This window comes from Cetorhinus maximus, chromosome 22 (genome assembly GCF_964194155.1).
Source record: "Cetorhinus maximus chromosome 22, sCetMax3.hap1.1, whole genome shotgun sequence".
Taxonomy (NCBI): Eukaryota; Metazoa; Chordata; class Chondrichthyes; order Lamniformes; family Cetorhinidae; genus Cetorhinus; species Cetorhinus maximus.
In genome coordinates, this window is record NC_135900.1 from 46,191,169 (window position 1) to 46,201,511 (window position 10,343).

The window sequence follows — 10,343 nt, forward strand, 5'->3', positions numbered from 1 at the left end:
AAGGTCTACACTAGTTCACAGTTCACAATGCTTCAAGCTTCAACTTGTGAAATTGTGCCCTGTACACTAAATCTAGGTCATTAATATATAACAGGAAGAGCAAGGGCCCCAACATTGAGCCCTGGGCAACTCCACTACAAACCTTTCTCCAGGCTGAAAGGCATCCACTAATCACAATTCTTGTTTCCTGTAAGTCAGCCAATTCTATATCCATGTGGCTACTGTCCCTTTTGTTCTTTGAGCTCTAGGTTTGCTTACAAGTGGCACTGTATCAAAGCCCTTTTGGAAGTCCATGTACAGTACATCAACTTCATTGTCCTCATCAAGCCTCTCTGTTACCTTTTCATAAAACTCCAGGAAGTTAGTCAAACACAATTTTCCTTTAAGAAATCCATGTGGGCTTTCTTTAATTAACCCCTTAGTTTTGTCTCATTGTTTTTAGAAGTTTCTCCACCACCAAAGTTAAACTGACTAGCCTGTAATTACTGGGCTTATCTTCACACCCTTTTTTGAACCAGGCTATAATGTTTGCACTAAGATAAAAGCAAAAAACTGTGGATGCTGGAAATCCAAAACAAAAACAAAAATACCTGGAAAAACTCAGCAGGTCTGACAGCATCTGCGGACAGGAACACAGTTAACGTTTCGAGTCCGTTTGACTCTTCAACAGAACTAAGGAAAAATAGAAAAGAGGTGAAATATAAGCTGGTTTAAGGGGGGGGTGGGACAAATAGAGCTGGATAGAGGGCCAGTGATAGATGGAACAAGGCAAAAGAGAGAGACGGAAATCCTGTCGGAGAGAAGATCAATACTTCTTCAAGGTAGGCATTCCTTGAAGAGAAGTGGCAGTTAATTAAACACTAAGATAAAAGCAAAAAACTGCAGATGCTGGAATATTTTATAATGTTTGCAATTTTCTTGTCCTCTTGCACCACCCCCGAGTCTAAGGAAGTCTGAAAAATTATGGCCAGAGGGCTAATTTACATTTTCCATTTATAGTTCCTTCTGTTTAGCAGTAATTTTAAACAATTCCATATAGTTTTGAGAAATGATAATAGTATGTGCAGAACTTCCAGTATTAATGGAGTGCATTTTAATTTTTTCAGAAGCTTCAAAGTGAAGCTCTAAACTAACAGCTTAACAACTAACTTTAAAATAAAAAAAATAACTGATTGAATTGTTTAGGGCGATGACTTATCAAATTTTAGGTTAACTGGACTGTTTCACTGGGTAATGTCAAGCATGTTGATCTTAAGTTAATTGCACAAGGCTTAAAATCTGAATCATCACAAGAAGGAGCTTGGCTTGTAATCTAAGATTATGTTCAAGTATTTTAAACTGTGTAACATCACTGTTTACAATTATTTTTATGTAATGCATGCTATTTAATGTTACCTTCCCCCAGCATTGGCATTTACCAAAATGTTAGAGAGATAACCTACCTCCTGATTCTGTCTTTGTTGCTGAGTTGTTCGGAATATGTGAGTAATGTAGGTTAGCCTCAATGCATTTATTGTTGTTTGGAAATGCACTTCATGTAATATGACACAATGTGTTCAGAAGATTATAAGAAGAAACAGAAAAGCTTTATTGGAAGGTAGTGGCCTTTCTCAAAATCAGTAGGCTGTTTACATACGTTATATATCAAAAATAATTCAAATATATCTTTCAGAGAAAAGATACATGATAAATACATTTGGCTCTCCTTGGTGTTAGTTCACCATAGGCATTTTGAAATATGTGAAAGGTAATTGTTATATTTTGATTCATCTTGAGGATTTTGTTACACTGCAATGCATATTTTAGCTAATCATTGGAATTCATTTTCCAACTGAGGTATATGTTCCATTTTATAGTTATTTTCTGTTTTGAAAAGAAATATGAACCTTTTCCTTTAAGCTTTCTTTTAGGTATTTAAGACAGTTTGATGATATTGCCTATGCTAATTATCCCTGAATTTAATTTTACAGATCATGTCCTGAGTGTCGAATTACATCAAATTTTGTCATTCCAAGTGAATACTGGGTAGAAGACAAGGAAGAAAAACAGAAACTCATCAAGAAGTACAAAGAGGCAATGAGGTAAAATTACCCAAAACACTTCTCCAGACTAATATTTACTGTAACTACAGCTTCCCTTTCTCGTTTCTATATTTTAAATGTTGCTATATTTTTGGCCAAATTTAATTTTTCTGAACTTCAGCAAAAATGCTCTTTGGAGAGAGAATAAAAATTGAAGGCACTGATTCTGAAAGAAGATCAATGCACATGAGTTTCAGTAGTAGAGAGTTGTGCAGTTTTTGCAGATTTTTTTGTCTAAAATTGTAATGCTGATAATGACATCAATGACCAGGCAGGAATTTCCTCAATCTGATTGTTGATTTCTACACCAATCTTTCTGACAATATCTCATCAGCTTTAGGCCTACACATAAAAACCCATGTTTAAAAAAAATGGAAATCAGCCAAAGCAATTGGGACCTGAGTAAAGTTTGGAATAATGTCCTCTCTTCTTTAATTTTATTGATCTGAAAATTGAAGTTTGAAGTCATCAAGCAACTTTTTTTGTGCATGAAGCAAAGCGTGTTTAAGAAAATGCAATTGTGGAAGCTTTTCTCTTTTTAATATAATAAATTGTTACATTGCAGAATGTGACCTTTCGGCCCATTGTGTTTGGCTCTCTAAATGAGTAGTTCACCTTGTGCCATTCCCCCACCTTCCCCCTGCACATTCTTCCTTTTCAGATTTTATGCCACGAAGTGTTTAAAGATATGAGAAAATACAGTGCAGGTCTTAGTAAGGATAAATAAAGAAAATTTTCTATAAAATGCCTGATCATGCTGGTCATGCTGTGTTTATGTTTTGGGTGTAAATTTACATCCATTCGGGTGGGGAGGTCACGTGACGGGAATGGAGTAAGACGTGGCTGAAGATAGCTCCCGCGATCTCTAATTTATCCCTATAAAAATTATTGATATCGGGTTAAAAGGTTCAGCTTTTTGACTATCAGTGTTTTGGGGCTTATTCTGATGCCCAACATACATTAGAAATGTCTAAGCACAGAGGCAGACGCAATCAGAATGAAACTGGGCCTGGTGTTTTATCGACTGCAGTGTCAGATACCCCAGCTGGTAACAACATGGCAGGTTTCCCATGCTGAATTTAATTCTGTCAGCACACTTGCTGACTTACAGAGCACTATTCTTACTGAATTTGCTGGTCCCCTTTCGGAATCATATTCCTCTGTTGCTACTCTACAAGCCTACGTAGCCTCCTTCAGTCAAAGGCTGTGGGATGTTGAACAATCAGCCAAGGACTTGAGCAACAGAATTGCGGATCTGGAGACCTGCTGCACCTAGCTGGAAGCCCAAAATACCAAATTGTTGACGAAGGTGGATGACCTGGAGAATCGCAGTTGAAGACAAAACTTAAGGATTCTTTCGGTGCCCGAAGGTACAGAACAGGGAAACCGTGCAACTCTTACTGAGGCACTTTTGGAGGTTTTTGGCAAGGAGAGTTTCGATTCACCACTGGTAGTGGGTCGAGTCTATCGCTCTTTGGCATCATGGCTGCAGCATGTCGAGCCCCCAAGGCCGATGATACTAAGACTGCATCACTATAGAGTGAAGGAGCAAATTATGAAAAGGGTCAACTATATTTTAGTGGAAGCAAGATATTTATCTACCCTGACCTCATATGGATCTAGCCCCGTGTTGTGGGAATCTGTTAATGTCAAAGTTTGTGAAGCTGAACTTAAATATGGCCTTCTCCACCCTGCTCGCCTGCGTGTAATTTTCAACGGAGTGAATAAGATTTTCAACATGCCACAAGAAGCTTCAGCCTACTTCAAGATTCAATTGTACCGGCTCTTAATAAGTCAAATTATGACTTCACCCAAGACAAAACAGTACTCAAAGCTTAATTAGGTAACTATACGTGATGGTTCTGTTACGCGATAAGTTTTGCTGGTTATACCAATCTCTTTGTATCTTATGTGCAAGCTGCATTAATCGCGAGAAGTTTTACATAAACTCTATGGATGTTTATTTTTTTACTTTTTACCACATGCACAATTGAATTCTTTGAGAGTTGAATATCTCTATATTCTCCCTTTCTTGTTGAGTACTATATTACAAAACTGTTGTTTCTGGACAGATTCTGCACCTTGTTTAGCATATGCTGAGCTTGACAATACTTTTGTTTGGAATATTTGATTGTATATTGCTTTAACGTGGGCTGTCTTTTCAAGACACACTGGTAAGATAGGTATGAATAGTACACTAGCTGTGAGGGGTAGCATCCACCTCGTCTGGGGAGATGATGTAAGCTTTTCTTTCCTTCTTCCCCTTCTATTTTTTTCTCTCTTCTCTTTTCTTTTTTCTCTTGTTCTTTTCCAAATATACATATATACTTTTGGTTAGTTTTTAACATTCTTCAGGTGGATGAGCTCTCAAAAATACTTAATCCTTTATTTGTAATGGTTAACCTTTAGGGGCCATATGCTTTGATATGCTTTTATTATCATAATGTCCACTAATATTAAGGCTTCACAGGGTGGTTGTCCAAGTAATTTTATCACCTAGAATGTGAAAGGTCTAAATTACCCAGTTAAAAGAAATAAAGTTCTCTCTCATTGACATCATTTGAAAGTGGGCAGTGCCTTCTTTCAGGAAACTCACTCATGTACATCTGACCATTTGCGAATGCAGAAGGGTTGGGTTGGGCAGATGTTTCATTCTAATTTTCATAGTAAAGCGAGAGATGCGTCAATTCTAATCCACTCTCATATTTTTAGTTGCAACATTGAACATTTTATTACAGCACTCTTTGGAGTGAAACCAAATGGCATCTCTCTTACAAAAATTCAGACTGATGCACTTGCCTTTTCAACATTATTGGCTAGAAGCATTATTCTATTAAATTGGAAACAGTCTGCCCCACCTTTTTAAAAAATTCTTTCATGGGTTGTGGGCTTCGCTGCCTAGGCCTAATTGCCCTTGTTCAGGGGAAGTTAAGAGTCAAAAAACATTGCTGTGGATCTGGAGTCACACCAGGTAAGAATGGCAGATTTCCTTCCCTAAAGTGAACCAGACAACCGGCAATGGTTTTGTGGTCATCAGCAGACTTTTAATTCCAGATTTTCGTTGAATTCAAATTTGCCACCTGCCATGGTGCGATTTGAACCCTGGTCCCCAGAGCAATACCTTAGGTCTCTAGTCCAGTGACAATACCACTATGCCACCACCTCCCCAACAATTGGTTATGTCATCTTATGCGGAATCTTAAACTTGAGAAAATAACATACACTATAACAGGCTCCATTGATGGCTTTCATGTAGCTTGGCAACATTTCTTAGGTTATCTTGAGGAACTACTGCTTTCTACTTTCATATAACTGACCCTAATTAGGTTGTATGTATTATATCATGTGAACCTATATCTGACCTATGTTTATCATTGATTTTCTCATTTTTTGGGGGGTGCTGTGGAGGGTTTTTTTCTTTCCTTTTTCTTCTTCTACCTCCTACTTCTCTTTTCCTTTCTCTTTTCTTACACTTACATTTGGAAAAGAAAGAGAATCAAATTATTGCTGTACTGTGAGCTATTTTCCTGTACTGTTACTCATTATGATTATTAAAAATTAATAAACAAATTTAAGAAAAACGTTACATCCATTCGGAACTGATGTAAATGCAAGAAACTTGCATTCACATTTCATTTTTCATTGGCGTGAAGCTGAGCTAATGAGTTAAATGGGTTTACAGTGGATTCAGGCGTGTGGTGCAACTTATCAGCCACTGTGAATCAGTTCTGTGAATTTCCTTGCAGAAAATTCAGTGCATCTCCACTCTTGCATTGTAAACTTTCCTGGTAATTCCGGGACAATTATGTATACCTACTATATTCTTCAAAATCTCCCTCTCTCTCTCTCTCTCCTCCTAACAAAGTAAATCAAGTAAAACCCCAGAAAAGCTATCAACTTTGCATTCTTCATTATTGATGGTTTGGTTCTTGTCACATTTCCATGTTCCTATATGCCCACTCTATTCATTATTTATTCTTAGAATCATGTTACAATGCTGGGAGAGGGTGGGCTCACACCTATGACTAACTTCTCAGTATTTTTGCCAACTGAGTGTACATCGTCAAGGAAGTTATTCTGAGCTGTACTGTCACACTTTAAATTAATTGGCTGAAGATCAGCATTGGGTTGACTTGGAGTGAGTTATTAGCTGACGCTGGAGGGTATTATATGGTGGAGCATAGTCAAAAATACACATTTAAATGTAAAGCGAAAAGCTGAATACTTTGGATGCTGGAATTCTGAAATGAAAACAGAAAATGCTGGAATACTCAGGAGGTCAGGAAGCATCATCAGAAAGGTAATCGACCTGAAACTGTTTCTGTCTCCACAGTTGCTGCTTGACCGGTTGAATATTTCCAGAATTTTCTGCTTTTATTACACATTTAAACATGTTGCATTATAAATTTGCTTGTTAATGATGAAATTGATCTAATGCTGTTTTACTGGCTTCTGTCACCAGATAAAGAATGAGTTCTCAGTATTGAAAAATTATTTTTTGTTTGCTCTGCAGCAACAAGGCATGTCGATACTTTGATCAGGGACGTGGCACTTGTCCCTTTGGGGGGAACTGTTTCTACAAACACGCATACCCTGATGGCCGTCTGGAAGAATTGCAACCACAGAGGAAGCCAATTGGATCAATGGGTAGATATCGAGTAAGTATATTACCATATGTTAAACAAGTGAGTTTTGATTAAGAATGTCATCTTTTTGCTAATACTTTCACTTAAGAGCTGTGTTGAACGAATTATAGGGAGATAAGGTGGAACATCCTTCAACAACGTATTTAGTATAATGTAGGTTCAGTTCTGATGAAAAGTCACAACTTGAAACGTTAACTCTGTTTCTTTCCAAATCGATGCTGCAAGACCTGCTCAGTATTCCCAGCATTTTCTGTTTTTATATCTGAATTCCAGCATCTGCAGTATTTTGCTTTTGGTAGATGTTTTTTATGTTTGGTTTCCCTATGAGTGATGCCATTTCATGCTTTGCATTGTTTCCTTCTGATTAAATGATGCAGGGTCAAATTCAGATAGAGTTGGCAGAGATTTCCTTTGTTTGTTACTCCAAGTGTGTTTTTGACACTTTTCATGTACATTTAACTGTTTAGCATTAGTAGGTTAGTATGGTATAAATATATACAAAAAGTTAGAATGCCAAATCTTACAAGTTGAGATCTTTAGTAAAGTGGTAATAGAATTATGCTCTTTTGGAGATCTGATTGGATTGGAAGTTAATTGAAATGCAATATTTCATGTTGATTAGTATAGCTAAATTGACCTGGTTTACATCAGTTGCACCTCACTGGTTTTTACGCCAGTACAACCTGGTGACAAAATTGAGATTCAATTTCTTTTCATTGGTCTCTTCCCTGTCCTACTGTTGCTTAATCTCTTCAAAATATGAACATGTGCAAATAGAAATTTCACACATCATTGCCTTGCTGACAGCGAGTAGTCTTAATGCCTGTCCGTACAGACTGGTAATACTGAGCCTGAACTAATACTCTGTTTCTTTTCAGCTGTTGCGTAGGGTGAAAGGAAATCATTTGTCTAAAATAGTAGCCTTTTTAACAGCTAACAATATCCTTTGGAAGCTGATACAATGTTTAAGACGTTGCTAGTTCAAAACATTTTTCATTTGTTTGCAATTTCATATGTTTTATCACAGAACCAACGGAGGACACATTTTTGGGATTTCATTGAAGAGAGAGAAAATGCTGATTCCTATGAAGATGATGAAATGGTCACCTTTGAGCTCGGTGAAGTTCTGCTTATGCTTTTGGCTGATGGCCATGATGACGACTTCTCAGATTCTGACGATGAGTGGGACTTGTTCCATGATGAAATGGATGTTGATTATTATGAGTTTGACCTATAGCACCCATTGTGGATTTTGGACTGTCTTGTTCATTGTTTTTTAGACAGTAGCTTTTCCTGTGTTGTGGCAGTGCCATATGTCTTAGGCAGGCCAGACATTCTGGGTGCAGTTTCACTTTGGACGTTTGTGCAGAGTTCTTGTCGGTAGTGCATCAAAAAAGAAACTTGTTCCTTACTAAATATAAGTTAAATTAACTTGCTTTACTAAAGGTGATAACCTGGAGGATAAATATAGCAATTGGCTTTATTTATTCATGTGGAATAAGAGTTGAGTTTAGGTACTTGAAAGCGATATGACCACTTAATGCACAAAAGCCTGAAACCAACAAGGGACCACATACACCTTAACTCATTTTACAGCTTGTGTTATTCCTATACAATGCCCTCTCCACATAACTACGTTTGTTTTAAAGAGGATGTTGTGCAGTCAGTGGCCTTTTCAAAAGTCAAAGTATAAAATAATTATGATTAACAACCATGGTTTTTTTCCTGTCTTTCTATTTTTTTTTAATTTTATATAGTATGCTGGTAGAGCTCAGGAGAACTTGGCTTAGAGGAGTGACTTGAGTCCAGCTTGTGAGGGAGCTGAATTACTCATACGCTGTTGAGATGATCAGACTACTGTGTGTTAGGAATTATTTGTTCCCTAATGCTGTATGACTCAGCAACTCCCAACCAATTCTCATCAAATACATCATCAGCGCTCAGTTTATACAAAAATATTTTAAAAATGAACTCAAATAGATCAGAAAGAAAAGGATGTTAATCAGAATTATTTTCAGTTGTTCAATTTTGAAAAGGTATCCTACTGCTAAGATTCCCTCTTTAAGTATGTACCCTGTTTGGAAAAGACTGTTTGCTATGGTGAAGTGAATTGATGGCATTAATGAAAGCAAAACAACACGATATAGCACTATCAGATTCCATAAGAAATGTGAGGTTAACTGTTCCATGTATTACAGTTCTTTTTTTATTTATTAACAATTGGCTGTTCTGACTGACATTTCCTAGTTAGTTAGCTTATTTAAATCCTTCATCTAATCTAGATAAAAATAATGACACAAAATTATGGGAATTACCAAAGTCTTGTTATTTATCCCTTTTTCATATAAGTCTCATTTTATATCTTGTAACAAGTTTATCTGACTGATTTCAGTTCAGATTTCATTTGGATTCTTAACATTAAAATAGGGTCGTCTTGTAATACTGACTCAATCTGATGTTTGGGAATGGCCAGGGTGAATCTTTTGTAAAGTAGCAAATTCATCAACTGCAGGTTATAAATGTGTAAATTTACAGATTTAGGCAGATTAAATGCCACCATTCTCTCCTTTACAAATGCTCACCTGTTAACTAATTAAGATGCATTAGTTGAATATGCTGTGAGTCATAAATGAATGAGATTCAGTCAAACGTACCAATTTCTGCCATCTTGTATTATAATAATTAAACTCCACATTCTCAGTCTCTAGCTTCATGGGTATTTGCGCAATATGAACCCAATGCAGACTGAAAACTAGGATACATGTTCCTATTCTCCTTCACAGGACATTAGGATTCAGTGAATATTTTTAATGGAAGCCTGAGAATCTGAGTAATTGTGGCATGACATGGATACGTGACAATGCATATTAGCCCTGTTTTCCTCTTTGTGGAACTGCACGTGAGATCTGAATTTGAGAAGAGGTTTGCTGTTGTGAGCCTGATGATCTTGGCAATGTAAGTGGGAGGGAATGTAGATTCTCAAAGTTTGAGACCAGTTACTTCTGGAAATGTAGCTGAAACAAATACCCTTTAAACTGTCATATTACAAGTATAAAACAGCATTTTTCTAAATAAATACCTTTTGCTCTAAACCATGTTGTAAATGTCCTGTGTATATCCTGGATTTTAAAAAAAGTCAAGGTGCTCATATACTTTATGGGGATGATCAATTACAAACTGTGAATGATAGGTGGACTATCATAATGAATTTTGAAAGGCAGATTTGTAGTTAAAACAGCTCAAGTAACAGTGTCAAATGAGTAGTTTATTTAAATATGCACCCTTATGTCTTAGTGTCTAAAACTCAGGGATGTTACAAGAAATTGTTAGCTGTTTAGTATGCTACTCATCATATACTGTGCAGCAGCAATTTGCGTTTGATTTAATAGTTCCATAAATTTAGAATCTTCATTTATATTTTTAAAGCTAAGGTTGCACTCGAGCAGATTCAGAATGCTATCCTTTCACCTGTAGGCCCTACTTTTAAATCTTACCTACACTGAAAGCATGGAAGTTTCCCCCATTTACCAATTGGAATAGTCCTATGTGAAATGCACTCTAAAGGAACATCATGGGCATTATCTTAATTGTATATATTTCGCTATTGTGTATTGCC

General features: G+C 36.7%; 1 protein-coding gene across 1 annotated transcript in view; it reads left to right on the plus strand.

The window, feature by feature from the left end:
- The window catches only part of mkrn1 (makorin, ring finger protein, 1), a 94,045-nt gene extending 84,226 nt beyond the window's left edge, over positions 1-9,819 (plus strand). Inside the window, exons 6-8 of the mRNA XM_078568249.1 lie at positions 1,971-2,081; positions 6,595-6,739; positions 7,755-9,819. Coding sequence (XP_078424375.1) covers positions 1,971-2,081; positions 6,595-6,739; positions 7,755-7,964 — 466 coding nt within the window. The 3' untranslated portion in view covers positions 7,965-9,819. The remainder of the gene's footprint in view (positions 1-1,970; positions 2,082-6,594; positions 6,740-7,754) is intronic.
- Positions 9,820-10,343: the final 524 nt, after the last annotated feature.